General features: G+C 36.0%; 1 protein-coding gene across 6 annotated transcripts in view; it reads left to right on the top strand.

Moving 5' to 3' along the window:
* TRDMT1 (tRNA aspartic acid methyltransferase 1) overlaps positions 1-19,664 on the top strand; it is a 99,165-nt gene that overhangs the window by 49,412 nt on the left and 30,089 nt on the right. For 5 of the 6 annotated variants that reach the window (XM_042230590.2, XM_042230591.2, XM_012188440.4 and 2 more), the window contains one exon: positions 11,533-11,642. The exons of the other annotated variant lie outside the window; for it this stretch is intronic. In XM_042230590.2, coding sequence (XP_042086524.1) covers positions 11,533-11,642 — 110 coding nt within the window. The remainder of the gene's footprint in view (positions 1-11,532; positions 11,643-19,664) is intronic. 6 annotated transcript variants of the gene reach the window in all.

Here is a 19,664-nt window from a genome sequence, read left to right as displayed (position 1 = left end):
GAAATTTAGATGATAATAAGGTTCCACAGTACTTCTAATTTCTCTACTTCTTCAGAAGACATTTTGTTTTTGTGGCCTCATTTTATTTTTGATATTATTTTCTGAGTTGTTTAAAAAAATTGTTGATTTTGCCTTAATGCTGATCATTTATTTCTACTTGACTCTCTATCCAATGAGGTTTCCTTCAGTTAATTTTGATTTGTCAGAGTATCAGTGACCAGGCTTGAGGAAAAAATTTGTGAATCTATAATGTTACAGTTTTGGGGTTGGGTTTTTTTTTTTTTTTGGTGGGTTGGCATTTCAGTATTTGGCTAGGGAGGTATGCTTGAAATCCAGAGGTCTGTTTCTCATAAAAGGTTGTATTTTGCATTTCTCCCATGATTGTATCATCAAAGGGCTTGTGATTTCATCAAAACCAAAACCCAAACATACATACATATGCCCTTAAACACATATTTGTCATAAATTCTTCAATGTAATATATTCATTTTCCCCTAAAAAACTATACTTTGGAAAGAGGTTATGGCCTTAAATTATAGTTCTCATGAAGGATGTTGATATTCTTCAACTACCTTATTTTAGTTTGAACAACAAAGTAATAAAACACTGCTTGGAAAAGTTACATTAGCTTGAAAAAACTTAATACCCATTTAGGATGCTTGTTGGGGTCACTTGAAATTGACGAAAAATGTTATAGCCGAATTTAAAGGTTTAGAGATAATTTTTGGGAAGATGACCTTACAATTATAAGTATTAGATATCATTGTAAACAAACCTTCTAGAAATTGCATTACAAAGCAATACACTATGGAGTTACTTTGTGGAGATCACAAATAGCTAATGGGTAGTTGTGGCTGGCGTAATATTTCCAGTGACGACATCGTGCATGGACTCAAAAAAAGGGCTAGATCTTAAGTAACTTTGAAATTGATGTGCTTTTGAAAATTGTTAGATAACTTAAAAAGTGGCTCCATGGATGGTAAAGACCATGATTTCAAGATGAATAATCTTGTTTCATGAAATTTGAGTGGACACAGCAATATTTCTAAATGAACATAATAAGAAAGTGTTACTTAAAATGTTTATATAACTAAATTAATAAATTATATAATATGAAGTCATTTCCTTTCATCGTCTATATTATGGAAATGGCTTTACCTCTCATTTTGGATAGTCTTATGTGGAAAATGGGCAACTGGCTTTTATGCTAGTTGTCATATTTGGACACATATATACAATATTGCATGTGTGTGTAATGTAGATGAGTGTGGACATAGGAAAAAGTCCAGAAGCGTGCACATTGTCCTGCTCTCAGCATTAGCTTCTGGGGTAGAGTGCAGCTGAGGGTCTTGGTCCCCAGCACACATCAGGCACATTGCCACTTCAGTGCTGTTGAACTTGCTGTTCCCTCCACTTGGCACGCTGCTCCCCACATAGACACATGCTTACTCCCTGTGTTTACTCTAATGTCATCTTCTCGGTTCTTCCCTGGTAAGTATCAAAAACTGCACCTGCTGCTCTGCCTCCCTGTCCCCCTTTCTGTTTGAGTTTTACCCTAAGCACTTACTATTACCCATCATACTGTTTTACTTGGTTATGTTTCTAATTGCCTCTCCTAAAATGGAATCTCCATCAGGTGGGGATGTTTCTGTGTCAGAATTTTGTTTGTTTTGTGTATGTAGAGATTTATCTTGTTGACTGTTGTATTGTTGGCATCAAGAATAGTGCTTGTACAAAGCAGATACTCAACAAATATTTGAATGAGTAAGTTATAGAGCATGAGCATTTTAATGACTGTTGATATTGTCAGGTTCGTTTTTAAAGGACATACCAGCTTAAATTTCATAGTGTTTGTGTGACTATAGATATACCAATATAATACCTAAGACTATATAATTTACTAGGTGAGATTATTTTAATTTTTTGATAACGAAGTTGAATATTTTAAAGATATTTTTACATTTAGTGCTCTTTTTATTTTTGACTGTGTAATACATTTGTTAAAAGTTGGGAAATACTGAAACCATGCTCATTATTCATTCAGGACATAATTGCTGACTGATTTCTGTGTAATGGGTCTAACAGCATTGAGTCGGTGATGCCATCCAACCATCTCATCCTCTGTTGTCCCCTTCTCCTCCTGCCCTCAGTCTTTCCCAGAATCAGGGTCTTTTCAAATGAGTCAGCTCTTCACATCAGGTGGCCAAAGTATTGGAGTTTCAGCTTCAACATCAGTTCTTCCAGTGAACACCCAGGACTGATCTGCTTTAGGATGGACTGGTTGGATCTCCTTGCAGTCCAAGGGACTCTATAGACATGCTCTGTTCTCTCCTCCAGAGATTATAGTCTGCTAAGCAAATACCCATGCTGGAAAAATGCAGAAGAAAATTTAAAAATTACATATGATGCTCATATAGGGGTAATCCTTGTTGAGGATTTAGATTTTATCTTTTCAATCTGTGTCCTGCATGGGTCCATGAACACTAAAATAAATTATAGCTTTTTTCACATAGAATATCTTGAATTTTTCTTTGCCATTAAATGTGTTTGTTAACTTTTGATATTTAATTGTTGTGTGACATTCCGTCTTATGGAATTTTCACAATTAGGTTGCTTGTAATTTTCACTGTTATAAATAACATGCCATTGATACATCATATGCGTCTTTTCTCTATATCTCTGTTATTGCCTTATGTATCGGCTTCCTGTTGCTCCTGTAACAGCTGACCATAAACTTAGTGGCTTAAAGCAACACAGATACATTCTCTTACAGCTCTGGAGGTCAGGTGTCTTAACATCAGGTGTTGCCAGGGCTGGCTCCTTCTGGAGGCCCTAGGAGAGAATCTCCTTCCTGGCCTTTCCCAGTGTTTGTAGGTCGCCTGCGTTTGGCTCATGACCCCTTTCTCCGTCTTCAGAGCCAGAAGTGTAGCACCTTCACATCTTTCTCCCTGACCTCTGCTTCCCTCATCACATCTTCTCTGACTCTAACCATCTTCATCCTTCTTGTGATTATACTGGGTCTATCGTTATAATCCAGGATAATCTCCTCTTGATCCCTAGTCATATCTGCAAAGTCCCCATTGCTATGTAAGATAACATTTCACAAGCTTCAGAGATTAGGATGTGGACATCTTTGAGGGGTCTTTATTCTATCTGCCATACCTTAGGGTATGTGCCCAAGTATAAAATTGGTAAGTTCAAAGCAGCTTTTAGACTTTAGATACATACAGCCAAACTCCTAAAACATTGAATCCTCAGTTGATGTTCACATCTGCAGTAAGAATTCCTATCACACCTTTATATATATATTTTTTTAACATTTGATATTCTTATTTTTAAAAGTCTTTGTACTTTTGATAATAATAGTAGCAAACATTTATTGAGTGACCAGTGTATGGTGAGCATAAATGTAAGAATCCTATAGGTATTAAGTAATTTAATCCTCAGGCAACTGTGATGTAGGTACCTTATTATCTCTGTTTTATAGGTGAAGACACTGAGGTCAAGAATTTGTTTAAGTCACACAGTTGGAAATAGTGAAGCTAAAATTCAAACACAGGCAACGAGCTAACTAGGTATCATATTCTAAATGTTTTCTTGGATTGTGTGAACAGATGCACACACATGTATGTACATATACACGTTTTGAATAAAAGATCTCTTAGGGTGTGCCTTTGGCAGCCTTGATTATAAAAAATAATGATAGCTAATATTTATTGAGTACTATGTGACTTAGTGAAAAAGGTTTGCATACAGTCAGTAGGAGTATGGAGGAGGAAAGTGAGCAGTGAAGTTAACTGAAATGCATTTTCCTCTGAGGTCTTAGGACTAGCCTGTGCTTTCTGGTCTAGTGCAGAGTTGTAAAACTTCAGTTCAGTTCAGTCGCCCAGTCTTATCTGACTCTTTGCAACCCCATGAACTGCAGCATGCCAGGCTTCCCTGTCCATTACCAACTCCTGGAGCCTACTCAAACTCATGTCCATCCTGTCGGTGATGTCATCCAACTAGCTCATCCTTTGTTGTCCCCTTCTCCTCCCTCCTTCAATCTTTCCCAGCATCAGGGTCTTTTCCAGTGAGTCTGTTCTTTGCATCAGGTGGCCAAAGTGTTGAAGCTTCAGCCTCAGCATCAGTCCTTCCAGTGACTATTCAGGACTGATTTCCCCCAAGATTGACTGGTTGGATCTTCTTGCAGCCCAAGGAAATCTCAAGAGTCTTCTCCAACACCACAGTTCAAAAGCATCAATTCTTTGGCGTTCAGCTTTCTTGAGAGTCCAACTCTCACATCCATACTGGATGTTTTTCCTACTGGAAGAACCATAACTTGGACTAGACGGATATTTGTTGGCAAAGTAATGTCTCTGCTTTTTAATATGCTGTCTAGGTTGGTCATAACTTTTCCTCCAAGGAGCAAGCGTCTTAATTTCATGGCTGCAGTCACCATCCACAGTGATTTTGGAGCCCAAAAGAATAAAGTCTGACACTATTTCCATTGTTCCCCATCTATTTGCCATGAACTGATGGGACCAGATGCCATGATCTTAGTTTTCTGAATATTGAGTTTTAAGCCAAATTTTTTACTCTCCTCCTTCACTTTCATCAAGAGGCTCTTTAGTTCTTTTTCGCTTTCTGCCATAAAGCAAAGAAGGACTCAGAATGGCAGGAGAGGAGTTTTAATCTTGGGGATCTTTATGATTGATAACATAATTACAGTTTTACAACAAGCCTTTGTTTTTTCATTCACAACTAACTAGATACAGAGTACTGATGCTTATGTCATCTGTAATTTCTTCGTTGACTTGGTCAGAATGAATACGTCAGAAATTGTCATCTTTTAAATTATGAGAAAGCATCACCAAAAACATGAACAATTCGTAGATGTTCATTCACTCGCAGCAAATTTATGTAAAATATAGTCTTTGTTGTTTAAATCTGTAATAGGCTGCATTACATGTGTTTCTTTAAATAAAATGTGTTTTAAAACATGGTTGTGCCTTTAAAGAATTTAAGGTGAAGGTCTTAGATGTCATGGGGAAAGTGGAGAAGACAGGTTTCTATCCCTTGAATTCTGTTAAGTATTTAAATAGGTGGGCTTCCCAGGTGGCTCAGTGGTAAAGAATCTGCTTGCCAATGCAGGAGACTCAGGTTCTATCTCTGGGTCAGGAAGATTCCCTGGGACCGAGGAGCCTGGTGTGCTACAGTCCATGGGCTCGCAAAGAGTCAGACACCAATTAGCTACTAAAGAACAACAACAATATTTAAATAGCTTTCAACTCATTATATTTGGTGCCATGTGTTGATCTTTTAAAAACTATGTCAGTCAGTTTAATTCTTGTTGTTTTTTATTCTTTTGACTATTGTGTTGGTGGGATAAAATAATGCATTGAGTTACAACTATTTGCTGGTGTGTGTTTGTGGGAGGGCCTGTGTGTGTTTTGAGACTGTGGCTAGTGTATAAGAATATATTCTTGTCTGTTCTTGAAATTTACTTTTCTTTTGGTTTTCAGGGTTATAACCAAGAGAAGTATTGAATTCTTTTTTTCAAGACAAAAAGTTTTTTTGTTTGCTTTTTACTGATCATAAGTAAGTAAGTAAATAAGTGTTAGTCTCTCAGTCGTGCCTGACTCTTCGTGACCCCATGGACTGCAGCCCACCAGGCTCCTCTGTCCATGAGATTTTCCAGGCAACGATACTGGAATGGGTTGCCATTTCCATCTCCAGAGGATCTTCCCAACTTAGGAATAGAACCCAGGTCTCCTGTACTGCAGGCAGATTCTTTACTGACCGAGCTACAAGGGAAGCCCATTATAAAATATAAAATATTTTACTGATGAGAAAATACTACATTATTATTGTAAAAAAAAAAATCCCACAAATAATCCAAGAAAGTTTAAAGGAAGAGGTAAGAATCACCCCCGAATTACACATCTGCCATCAAGATACAGCCCTATTGACAGCTGGCTTTTTCTTGTTTGTTTGTTTAATGTGTACACATACACTTTATATTACCTCAATGTGATGATCTCTATGCCATATATGTTGTTGCCCATGGCATTGTTTCATTCTTTTTAATGGCTAGGTAATATTCCACTGTATGTGTGTGCCTCATCTTCATCCGTTCATCTGTCAGTGGCCTTTAGGTTGTCTCCATGTCTTGGCTGTTGTGCATAGTGCTGCTATGAACATAGGGGTGCATGTATCTTTTTAAATTATAGTTTTGTGTGGATATATGCCCAGGAGTGAGATTGCTGTATCTTATGGCAACTCTTATTTTTAGCTTTGAGGAACCTCCATGATGTTTTTCAATAGTTAATGTACCAGCTTACATTCCCACAAACAGTGTAGGATGGTTCCTTTTTCACTACACCCTCGCCAGCATTTGTTATTTGTAGACTTCTTAGTGATGGCCATTCTGACCAATGTGAGGTTGGTACCTCCTTGTAGTTTTGATTTGTATTTATCTAATAGTTAGTGACGTTGAGCATCTTTTCATGTGCTTGTTGGCCATCTTTATGTCTTCTTCGTGGCAAATAGATGGGGGCGGGGGTGGAAACAGTGGCAGATTTTATTTTCTTGAGCTCCAAAATCACTGTGGATGGTGACTACATCCGTGAAATTAAAAGGGGCTTGCTCATTAGAAGGAAAGCTATGAAAACTTAGGCAGCATATTTAAAAACAGAGATCATCTTGCAGACAAAGGTCAATATAGTCAATGGTTTTTTCAGTAGTTATATATAGTTGTGAGAGTTGGACCATAAAGAAGGCTGAGCACCAAAAAATTGATACTTTCAAGTTGCGGTGCTGGAGAAGACTCTTGTGAGTCCCTTGGACAGCAAGGAGATCAAACCAGTCAATCCTAAAGGAAATCAACCCTGAATATTCATTGGAAGGACTGATCCTGAAGCTGAAGCTCCAGTACTTTGGCCATCTGATTAGAAGTGACTCATTGGAAAAGACCCTGATGCTGGGAAAGATTGAAGGCAGGACGAAAAGGGGGTGACAGAGGATGAGATGGTTGAATGGCATCTCTGACTCAATGGACATGAGTTTGAGAAAACTCCAGGAGATAATGAAGGACAGGGAAGTGTGGTGTGCTGCAGTCCATGGGGTTTCAAAGAGTCGGACGTGATTTAGCGACTGAACATCAACAATGTCGTCTTTGGAGAAATATCTATTTAGTTCTGCCCATTTTTCAGTTGGGTTTTTTTATTTTTGTTGTTGTTGAGTTGTATGAGCTGATTGTATATTTTGGAAATTAAGCCCTTGTTGGTTGCAGATATTTTCTCCCACTCCATAGGTTGTCTTAGATTTGTTTTGCTTATGTTTTCCTTTGCTGTGCAAAAGCTTGTAAGTTTGATTGCTGCTGCTACTGCTAAGTCACTTCAGTCGTGTCCGACTCTGTGCGACCCCGTAGGTGTGCAGCCCACCAGGCTCCCCTGTCCCTGGGATTCTCCAGGCAAGAACACTGGAGTGGGTTGCCATTTCCGTCCCATTTATTTATTTTTGCTCTTATTTCTGTTGCCTTGGGAGAGTGACCTAGAAAAAACATTGAGAATGTTTTGCTTATGTTTTCTTTTAGGAGTTTTGTAGTGTTGTGCTTTATGTTTAAGTCTTTAAGCCATTTTGGATTTATTTTTGTGTATAGTGTGAGGATGTTCTAACTTTATTGATTTACATGTGGCCATTGAACTTTCCCAACACTATTTGCTGACTTTTCCGTGTTCTATATTCTATATTCTTGATTCCTTTGTCAAAGGTTAATTGACATAGGTGTGTGGGTTTATCTGGGCTCTTACTCTGTTCCATTATCCATGTATCTGTTTTTATGCCAGTACCATTTTGATTACTGTAGCTTTGTAGTATCGGCCAAAGTCTAGGGGAGTTTTGCCACCTGCTTTGTTCTTTTTCCTCAGGATTGCTTTGGCAATTCTGGGTCTTCTATGGTTCCATATACAGTTTAGGATTATTTGTTCTAGTTATGTGAAAAATGTCATGGGTAATAGATTGCTTTGGACAGGATGGCTGTTTTCACGATGCTAATTCTTCCAATCCAAGAGCATGGAGTTATCTTTCCATCTCTTTGAATCCTGTTCTTTTTTGTTCATTATAGTTCTCAGCATATAAATTTTTGATCAGGCTTATTCCTAAGTTTATTTAATTTTTTGGTATGATTTTTAAAGGAATTTTTTTTTGCATTCCTTTTTTGATATTTCATTGTTAGTGTAAGGAAATGCAACCTATTGTGATATTTGAAGTGCAAGAATTTTTAAAAAGAAGTAGTAAATATACTTTGGCAATCATTTTAAATTCAGAATCCTTGCATGTCTGTTTTCGCTAAATACTTTTTAGTTTTAATTAAGCTTGACTTTGAATGAAAAGAAATAGACATTTGATGTATTCAATTGATCTTCCATTTCACAACTAGATGTCAGTATTAACGTACCTGATTACATGTTTCAGGTTGATTATAATGAGGTAATTCAAGAATTACTCACCTATATGAGATACAGTTCAGAAAAAAATGATAAGGAAAAGAAGAAAAAAAGCAACTTTCCTTATTTCAAAGGAGGCCAGTTAATTTTATATTTACATTCTAAAATGTTTTTTCCCCACATTAGCTATGTATGAACAATTTAAACTTTTTGGTTTATTTGGTTAGGAAAGGCTGGTAGAGTGTGTACTTATACCTTTTACTGCCAACAACCAGAAGTTCTTCCTTGCAGCTTTTCCAGAAAGTGTGATCAGAAAAAGGAGGAAAATAATCACTATTCAAACATGGTGTGTATGTGTGTTTCTTGCCCACTTATTAAGAAACATATTTAAGAGCAGGAATTATGCATGTAATTCCAGTGACATTTCTAACATTTCACTTCAAAGTCTCTCTTGACATAACTAAATCTGCCTTTTTTTTTTTTACTTTAAGACTCATGTAAATGGGAATACGATACCCCTTATCCTTTCCTTGTAGATCTAATCTGACAATTTTTAAAAATAATTTATGCTATGTTCATCTAATTATACAGTATCCCACCTTTTTTAAAATCTATGCTTCCTGTTAATATTAACAAATATGCAGTCCATAATAAACCAGAAATATCATGAATAAAATCCAGGTAAAGCAATCAATCAAAATACTGAAAACACATCCTTCCCTTCTACTTTCCCAAAAGATCCTGTGGATCTCTTCTTCCCCAACTGTCTCCCCTCTGAGAATGACTACTCTCGGACCACTTAAAGTGATAGGGCTCCCTTAGGCAAAATCTACTGAATTATATTTGTTTGGATTTTTTAAACACTTTCAAAATCTGTGTATGCAGCTTAACAAAGATTTTTGGAGGCTATAGATTTAAAGTATACAGTAAGAAATATCAAGACAACTTGTCTTTGGAGCTCAGTTTAAGGTTTTGGTAGAATTGAAAGGCTTGGTTTTTAAGAGTATTATTTAAGTAGTTTAACTTTTTCCTTAACACACTCATACCTTAAAACAATTCTGTTTTGAAAAGGCAGGGTGAATTAGTGTCAGGAAGATCTTAGTATGTTTATTTTTCATCATGGAAATAACTTTCTGGGTCATGTGGTAGATCCTAATTTTATTACAGTATAAAATATGTGCACAGTGCATTTGTTTATTGACTTTAAAAATCTATTGTTTTCTGAGAAAGAATTTTTGGTTCATCAGTTTTTGTATCACCACATAAAACATGCCTTTGGCAGTTGTTTTTTGTCAGTTTTTATGTCTTCCGGGCACATAATACAAGAAAATAAAATTAATTATTGATTGTGGTACAGATTTGGCATATCACTGTGGGTTTTCAATCAGCCTGTAAAAAGAGAAAAATCATATCAACTAACTCCAGGCAGTCCCAGCTTGCTGTATATATAATAGAAATGCAAGCAGGCGGCGTCATGCTAATTACAACACTTCCTGTTTAGCAACACAGTGGAATAGTTCAATGAAATTTACTTAATTCCAAGCTCTCTTACAATGATTAGTAGTTGCTTAGTTCTTAACCTTGATTATAAGGTTTGTGATTTTGCAAATTGATTCTTACATACTAATTTTTGTTATTTGTTTAAAAGCCTTCATTTATGTTTCAAGATCTCTCTGATACCTTTGACAAAGATATAATTTAGAACTTAAATTTACTTTATATGAAGGCAGATAAACTAATTATTGGATTTGGACTCAATTAGAGGCAGCTGCCTATGATATTACTAACTGGACCATGATGCTTCCAGTGACCTATATACAAGGCAGCAGGGTACCTAGAGTTGGTCCTAGCCCAGGTTCTTGAGCCTGGTAGTAGACGTGTAGTAAATATTTACTTGGATGCATTTATCCCCTTGTTTCTCTCTGGCATCATATTTCCTAGGCCTCAATGTAGTGTTGTGATTGTTTCTGAGTGTGTGTTTGCTTCCTCTTTGCCCCATCTTCTGTGATCTGGTTTTTATTTCCAGGTCCTTATTACATGCAGCCTAGCTCCTCACATCCTAATGTTTTTCTTTTTCATTTTTTGATCTTTGGGCTGCCAAATTTAACTTTTAAAAGAAATGGTTATTAAAGAAATAGCTATTTGTAGCTACTATTTAACTTTGTAATACTTTCTCTGATGATTTTCCTAAGACCTCTCAAATACATTTATTTCAAGAACTCTTCACATTTTCTACTGATTTGGGACAGGGTTTACACATAATTGGGTTTGTATGTGTTTTGAGAAAGAAGTGCAAAGAGGGTGGTAATTGCAAAATACAACAGCAGTTACAAATTTTGACTGCTCTTTTAAGACTATACCAAAATTCTCTGAATCTGAAAGCATTATGAAAATGCCTTTCTTCAGCTGCAAGTCAGAGCAATGAAGGAAGACATACCCTTGTAATTATTTCTTTTACTCTTCTCTCCTGATCTGTCAAAATTTTTAATTTTTGGTCTGTGAAATTTTTATATTTGGATACAAATTAATTTCTCATTCCATTTAAAAACTTGCCTAAGCCTTCAAGGAGTGAATTCTGTGATATGTGAGTTACATGTTAATAAAGCTCTTAAAAAAAATTTACCTGAAACTTATCAAAACTTACCTAAAAGCATTTCCAGTGGTAGTGGGAAGCAGAATTATATCAATGTTAGAAGATGAGGAACAAATTGTAGTTAATTTCTAAATTTCCAAGCCATATGGCTTTTAAGAATATCTTTCACTTTTATGTTTTTTGGTTTAATTTAGGAAAACTTTCCATTTGACTCATAAATCTATACCTTAATGGAGGAAGGAAAGCAAATATGAGAGATAATGACTAAAACATTTGTCTTATTTTTAGCACCAGAATGTTGTTGAGAGAGATGAACCAGAGGTACATAAATATTCCACTTCCCACCTAGTTCTTCCTGGCTTTGTTGTCGACTGACAACCTGAGATCTGACTAGATAATTGAGGAAGTGAGGAAATGTACTACAAAATTCTGTTATTTTAGCTCTTTTTTATAATGAACAAGTTGGTCTTAAGGACTTGACATTCTAAGATATTCCATTTGTCATTACAGAAAGCTGTATACCTGCACAAGTGGTGGCTGCTGTTGATGTAAACACTGTTGCTAATGAAGTATATAAGTATAATTTTCCTCACACACAGTTACTGGCCAAGACAATTGAAGTGAGTAACAATTATTATTGTTTTAATAAATATATAGCAAGTAAAAATGTGATTGAGGAATACTGCAAGATACTGATTTCTGGTGTCTTCATTTGAAGATAAGTCATATATAAATGAAAAGGTTTAGGAGAAGGGAATTAAATTTATATTTTTTAATTCTGTCAGAAGGTAGCATGTTATTTTTTTTCTTTCTTCCTTTTAAAAAATTTCTAGCTTTAGAGAGATACAATCAGTAATTTGGTCTTGAAAGAATTGAAAAGTAAGCATACTCTATTTCTAAATGTTTAGTTTTATAATGATATTAAACTTGGCTTAATTCTTAATTTTTAAGCAGTACTCAGGTACAATGTTGGAGAAGGAAATGGCAACCCACTCCAGTGTTCTTGCCTGGAGAATCCCAGGGACGGGCGAGCCTGGTAGGCGGCCGTCTATGGGGTCGCATAGAGTCGGACATGACTGAAGCAACTTAGCAGCAGCAGCAGCAGCAGGTACAATATATACATAGCAGGAGGGAAAAAAGAGAAAATGAAAAAAAATCATTGGTTATATTATTGGGTTGGCCAAAAAAGTTCATTCAGGTTTTTCTGTAAAGGTGTAGGCAAAAACCGGAATGAACTTTTTGGCCAACCCAATACTTACTGAATGCTACTTTAAAAAAAAATTTTTTTTTTATTTTTAATTGAAGAATAATCACTTTACAGTATAATGTTGGTTTCTGCCATACATCAACATGAATCAGCCGTAAGTATACATATGTCCCCTCCCTCTTAAGTCTCCCTCCCACCTCTCACTCTATCCCACTCCTCTAGGTTGTCACAGAGCCCCAGTTTGAGTTCCCTGAGTCATACTATAATTCCACTGGCTATCTGTTTTACATATGGCAGTGTATATGTTTCCATAATACTCTCTTCTTGTTGACACCTGTCCAAGTTAAAGATAGTTTTTTGCTTGTGATGAACTCAGCAGAAGTATTTAACGCATTGTTACTTTCAAAATACAGTGTAATATGAAATTGTGTTTTTTCTCCCAGTCTTATGTTGTGCAAAATTTTACACATATTTCTCATGGAACTGTAATTTATATGCAAGAAACTGTACTCTTTGTGTATAGTTTGAGTTTTGACCAATGTCCATGGGGTTGCAAGACTCGGACAAGACTGAGCACACACACACTCATACAACTGAGTCAGCACAGTTGGGACTTTAGAACAGCCACTACCCTAAAATGTTCCTAAGTGTCAGTATCTTACCCCAGCCCTAGGCAACCACTGATCTGCTTTCAGTCATTACAAATTAAATATTCTGTTTCTAGTATACCATAAATAAAATCATGAGTGTAATTTTTTTGAGTGTGACTTCTTTTGTTTAGTGTAATGTTTTTTGCATTGTATCAATCAGTAGTTGCCTCTTCATTATTGTTCTGTGATATTCTGTATGTACAGGTATTTGTGGAAATTTCGTATTGCAAACTGTGTATCTGTTCACATGTTTGACGTTTAGATTGTTTCCAGTTTTTGACTGTTATAAAAAGGTTGATATGAAGATCCATGTATAAGTTTTTGTGTGGACTTTATTTTTCTGTGGGTAAATACCTAGGAGTAGAATTGCTGGAGTGTATGATAGACTTCTTTAATTTTATGAGAAAAAGCCAACTGTTTTACATAGTGTTCATACCATTTTATAGTCACACAGTCAATGTTTAAGTGTTTCAGTTATTTTACATCTTTATCAAAAGTTGCTATTGTCAATCTTTTAAATCTTAGCCTCTCTTGTGAGCATACAGTGATATTGTGGTTTTAATTTGCATTTCCCTGGTGACTAATAATGTTGAGTACTTTTTCATGTGATTATTGGACATTTCTATGTCTTTGATGACATTTCTTTTCTGTTTTTTTTTGTTTGTTTTTTTATTGTTTGGTATGTTTGTGCTTTTTCATACTGTTCATGGGGTTCTCAAGGCAAGAATACTGAAGTGGTTTGCTATTCCCTTCTCCAGTGGACCTAAACTGTGGGAAAGTCTGAAAGAGATGGGAATACCAAACCACCTGACCTGCCTCTTGAGAAATCTGTATGCAGGTCAGGAAGTAACAGTTAGAACTGGACATGGAACAACAGACTGGTTCCAAATAGGAAAAGGAGTACGTCAAGGCTGTATATTGTCACTCTGCTTATTTAACTTATATGCAGAGTACATCATGAGAAACGCTGGGCTGGATGAAGCACAAGTTAGAATCAAGATTGCCTGGAGAAATATCAATAACCTCAGACATGCAGATGACACAACCCTTATGGCAGAAAGCTAAGAAGAACTAAAGAGCCTCTTGATGAAAGTGAAAGAGGAGAGTGAACACGTTCGCTTAAAGCTCAACATTCAGAAAACTAAGATCATGGCATCTGGTCTCATTACTCCATGGCAAATAGATGGGGAAACAGTGTCAGACTTTATTTTCTTTGGCTCCAAAATCACTGCAGATGGTGACTGCAGCCATGAAATTAAAAGACGCTTGCTCCTTAGAAGAAAAGCTATGACCAACCTAGACAGCATATTAAAAAGCACAAACATTCCTTTGCCAACAAAGGTCCTTCTAGTCAAGGCTATGGTTTTTCCAGTAGTCATATATGAGTATGAGAGTTGGACTATAAAGAAAGCTGAGTGCTGAAGAATTGATGCTTTTGAATTGTATTGGAGAAGACTCTTGAGAGTTCCTTGGACTGCAAGGAGATCCAAACAGTCCATCCGAAAGGAGATCAGTCCTGAGTGTTCATTGGAAGGCCTGATGTTGAAGCTGAAACTCCAGTACTTTGGCCACCTGATACAAAGAACTGACTCATTAGGAAAGACCCTGATGCTGGGAATGATTGAAGGTGGGAGGAGAAGGGGATGACAGAGAATGAGATGCTTGGATGGCATCACCGACTCAATGGACATGAGTTTGGATAAACTCCGGGAGTTGGTGATAGACAGGGAGGCCTGATGTGCTACAGTCCATGGGGTTGCAAAGGGTTGGATATGACTGAGCAACTAAACTGAACTGAACTGATGTTTGTGCTGTTATCATTTAGTTTTAAGAAATGTTCACATTTTCTGATTTCACATTGTCAGAAATATGTGTAATAAATATTTTCTCCAATTCTGTAATTTGTCTTTCCTTAACTGTGTTCATGAAGTGCAGAAGTTACTTTTTTTTTTTTTTTTTCGCTTTTATGGGACACTTTTTCTGTCTTGTGAAGTCTTTGTTTACTCCATTTTTTCCTGTTACTTTTATAGTTTTGGCTTTTACATTTAGGTTTATGACCCATTTAAATGGTTATGTTTTGTGTGTGGTCTCAGTCAGTTCAGTCGCTCAGTCGTGTCCGACTCTTTGTGACCCCATGAATCGCAGCACGCCAGGCCTCCCTGTCCATCACCATCTCCCGGAGTTCACTCAAACTCATGTCCATTGAGTCGGTGATGCCATCCAGCCATCTTATTCTCTGTCGTCCCCTTCTCCTCCTGCCCCCAATCCCGCCCAGCATCAGAGTCTTTTCCAGTGAGTCAACTCTTCGCATGAGGTGGCCAAAGTCCTGGAGTTTCACTTTAGCATCATTCCTTCCAAAGAAATCCCAGGGCTGATCTCCTTCAGAATGGACTGGTTGGATCTCCTTGCAGTCCAAGGGACTCTCAAGAGTCTTTTCCAACACCATAGTTCAAAAGCATCAATTCTTTGGCACTCAGCTTTCTTCACAGTCCAACTCTCACATCCATACATGACCACTGGAAAAACCATACCCTTTACTAGATGGACCTTTGATGGCAAAGTAATGTCTCTGCTTTTGAATATGCTATCTAGGTTGGTCATAACTTTCCTTCCAAGGAGTAAGCGTCTTAATTTCATGGCTGCCGTCACCATCTGCAGTTATTTTGGAGCCCCCCCAAAATAAAGTCTGACAGTTTCCACTGTTTCCCCATCTATTTCCCATGAAATGATGGGACCAGATTTGTGTGGTCTCAGGTAGGGGTAATTTTTTTTTTAAGTGCATATAAAATTATCCTAACACCATTTTCTGGAAAGACTATCCTTTACAAATTCTTTGACATCTTTGTTAAAAAATAGATCATATGTGTATGAGTAAATTTCTGAATTCTCTCTTCAGCACTATCTATGTTTTTATCCTTATATCAATAACACACTCTTGGTTATTGTAGCTTTCTAATATATATTAAATTCAGGCAGTATAAGTTCTCAAAATTCTGAATTTATTTTTTAAGATGATTTTGAATACTCTCTAATTTACAGTTCTGTATAAATTTCAGAATCAGCTTGCTAATTTCTACCTAAAAAAGGTATTTTGATTGAAATTTCACTGAGTGGTTTTGGAAGAACTGATATCTTCATAAAATAATCTTCCAGTTTATGAATATGGTATCTCTCTTTACTTATTTAGGTCTTTATTAATTTGTATCAGCTATATTTTATAATAATTAATATTTTGTAATATTTATTAACCGTATCCTGTAACTTTGCTATATTGACTTATTGGTTCTGATAACTTTAATATTGATTTTTTAGGATTTTTAACATGTACAGTTCTATTGTCTGAGGAAAAATAGTTATACTTTTCCCTTCCAACCAGTATGACTTTTTCCTTGCCTTATTGCATTGTTTAGGAACTTCTTTACAATGTTGAATGAAAAGTGTGACATTGGACATCCCTGCCTTCTGCCAGATATTAGGGGAGAATTATTTAGTCATTTATCATTTAACATCTTAGATGTTAGCTGTATATTTTTCATGTATTACATGCTTAGAGGAACATGGGTATTTAGAAGCAGGTGAAGTAAATGAGAAGACTGGCAAAGAGGTTGGAGGAGAAATAGGTCTGGGAGTCTTAAGAGTCAAGGTAGGAGAGAGTTTCAAAAACAAGAGAAGAATTGGTCAGAGGGATAGCAGTAGCTTTAGAAACTGGATTTTTTTTAAAAAATTATTTAAATACTTCTATGAGAGGAACTGGGAGACACAGATTTGATCCCTGGGTCGGGAACATCCCCTGGAGGAGGAAATGGCAACCCACTCCAGTATTCTCGCCTGGAAAATCCCATGGACAGAGAAGCCTGGTGAGCTACAGCCCATGGGGTCGCAAAGAGTCAGACATGACTGAAGTGACTGAGTATGAGCATGCCTTTTATTAAGTTGAGGAAATTTCCTTTTATTTCATTTTCTAAGAATTTGTATTATGAATGAATAGGTTTTGAATTTTGTTGGAAACTTTTTTTTCATCATTTAACCCGATTATATAATTTTCCCTTTTATTCTGTTAATATGGTGATCATATCAACTCCTTTTTTGAATGTTAAGTCAGTATTGCATTCCTAGGGTAAATCCTACTTTTTTATGATATAGAATCAGTTTTATGTTAAGCTGCATCCCAGTTGCTAAAATTTTATTAAGTATTCTTATATTTATCTTTGTGACTTTTGTACTTTCCTCATAAAATATTTGTGTGGTTTTGATATTAGGGCAGTATCAATACTAGCTTTATATTGGGCTGAAAGTTTGTTTGGGTTTTCTCTGAGATGTTATGGAAAAACTCAAATGAACTTTTTGGCCAACCCAGTTGGCTTCACAAACTCTTATTTTCTCTAAGAGTCTGTGAAGAACAAGTATTAGATCTTCTATAAATAATAGAATTTCATCACTGGAGCCATCTGGACCTGGAGTTTTCTTTGTGGGAAGGTTTTCAGTTATGAGTAAGTGTCTGCCTACAATGTGGGAGACCTGAAGTCTTGGAGTTTTAAGAGTCAAGGTAGGAGAGAATTTCAAAAACAAGAGAAGAATTGGTCAGAGGGATAGCAGTAGCTTTAGAAACTGGATTAAAAAATATATATGTTTAAATACTTCTATGAGAGGAACCAGGAGACACAGGTTTGATCCCTGGGTCAGGAACATCCTCTGGAGAAGGAAATGGCAACCCACTCCAGTAATCTTGACTTTTAAATTATGAGTTTATTTATCTATTATAAGACTATTGAGGCTTTCTATTTATTTTTCATTCAGTTTTGGAAATTTGTGTCTTTGAAGAAATTTATCTTTTACTCTGCTTTGTCAAGCATATTGGCATAACGTTGTTCATCATTTCCTTATATCCATTGTTTATCATTCCTGATGTTAGTAATTTTTATCTTTTCTGTTTTGTCCTCTACTACTAAAGCTAGAGCCTTACCAAATTTATTGCTTTTTTTCAAGTAAACAGGTTTAGATGGAACTGATTTTATCTAGTAGTCATTTGTGCTATTTCACTAATTTCTACTAATCTTTATTATTCTTTACTACTTGGTGTTTAATATGCTCTCTGTTACACTGCTTGCCTTGGGACCTTAGATGATTGACTTGAGTTTGTGTTTCTTTTTTAATGCAAACATAGAATGTTGTACATTTTCTTAAATTTCAGTTACAAATCACAAATTTTCCCTGGTGGCTGAGAGGTTAAAGCGTCTGCCTGGAATGCAGGAGACCTGGGTTCTATCCCTGGGTTGGGAAGATCCCCTGGAGAAGGAAATGGCAACCCACTCCAGTACTCTTACCTGGAGAATCCCATGGAGGGAGGATCCTGGTAGACTACAGTCCATGGCGTTGCAAAGAGTTGGACACGACTGAGCAACTTCAGTCACTCACTATGTTCATTTTCATTCAGCTCAAAGTATTTTCTAATTTCCCCTCTGATTTTTTCTTTGGCTCATGTGTTAGTTTGTAAGAATGGTTCTAAAATTTCCAAATATTTAGGAATTTTTGAGGTATCTTTCTGTTGCTGATTTCTCATTTCTGTTTTACTGGTGTCATACTGTGTATGATTTTAGTTATTTTAAATTGGTTGAGACTTGTGTTATGGCCCAGAATTCACTCTGTCTAGTGAATACTCTGTCTCCTGTTGGAAAGAATGTGTATTCTGTTTTTGTTGAGTGGACATATATAAATATCATTTGGGTCAAGTTAGTTGATAGTATTGTCAATTTTTCTATATCTTTACTGATTTTTTCCTATCATTTGCTGAGAGAATGTTGTAATATCCATGCACAACTGTGAATGTCTATTAACTCCTTTTAGTTTTTGGTTCATTTTATCCAGAGCTCTTTTATTAAGTCTATATGCTTTATGATTGTTTTCTTGATTAATTGACCTGTTTATCATTATGAAATATTCCTCTTTATCCCTCAGAATTATTTCTTGTTCTGAAGTCTATTTTCTTGATATTAATATAGCTTCTTAAATTAATGTAACTTCTGCTTTCTTATGGTTAGTGTTTATATGCATATATTTTATCCATCCTTTTAATTTTGCCTCTTATTTTTGGCTGTGCCATGTGGTTTGCTAGATCTTAGTTCCCAGACCAGGAATTAAATCTGTGCCCTTGACAGTGAAAGCGCAGAGTTGTAACCACTGGACCACCAGAGAATTCCCTGTCCTTGCATTTCAATTAGAATTATTATAAGATCCCTTCATATTCACTGAGACTGTTCATTTTTAGTCTATTCTACTCTGTTTGCTTCATTTTAGAAGCACACTATATTGCTGTATCTTTAAGAGGTATTTTTTTTGATATGTAACTGTTCATTTTAGGTATTTTTCACTTCCAGAAGTTCCAATTAATTCTTTTTTATGTTCTTGTCTCCTTATAATATTTTCATTTTCCTTTAAGTATTTGAACAAATTAATGATATTTATAATGACTGCTTTAAAATCTTTGTTAATTCCAGCATGTCATTTTTGGGCTTGTCTCTATTGATGGATTCTTCCTCCGTTTACCCCCATTTGTCATGGGTCACATTATCTTGTTTTATTAGCATTGTAGTAATTTTTTATTGGGAGCCTAACATTGTACGTTTTACATTTTTGAGTGCTGGAGTTTACTGTAATCTTTACTGTAGTCTTTACTGTTGGATTTTGTTCTCAGAAGTAGTTAATTTCTGTATTTCATTCCTTATGCAGCTTCTTTTAGTGTGGTAGTCTTGCTCTGCAAATTCTAGTCACCTTGACCTTGAATGCCA

The sequence above is a fragment of the Ovis aries genome, chromosome 13 (genome assembly GCF_016772045.2).
Source record: "Ovis aries strain OAR_USU_Benz2616 breed Rambouillet chromosome 13, ARS-UI_Ramb_v3.0, whole genome shotgun sequence".
Lineage (NCBI taxonomy): Eukaryota > Metazoa > Chordata > Mammalia > Artiodactyla > Bovidae > Ovis > Ovis aries.
This window is presented reverse-complemented; position numbering and strand designations above follow the sequence as displayed.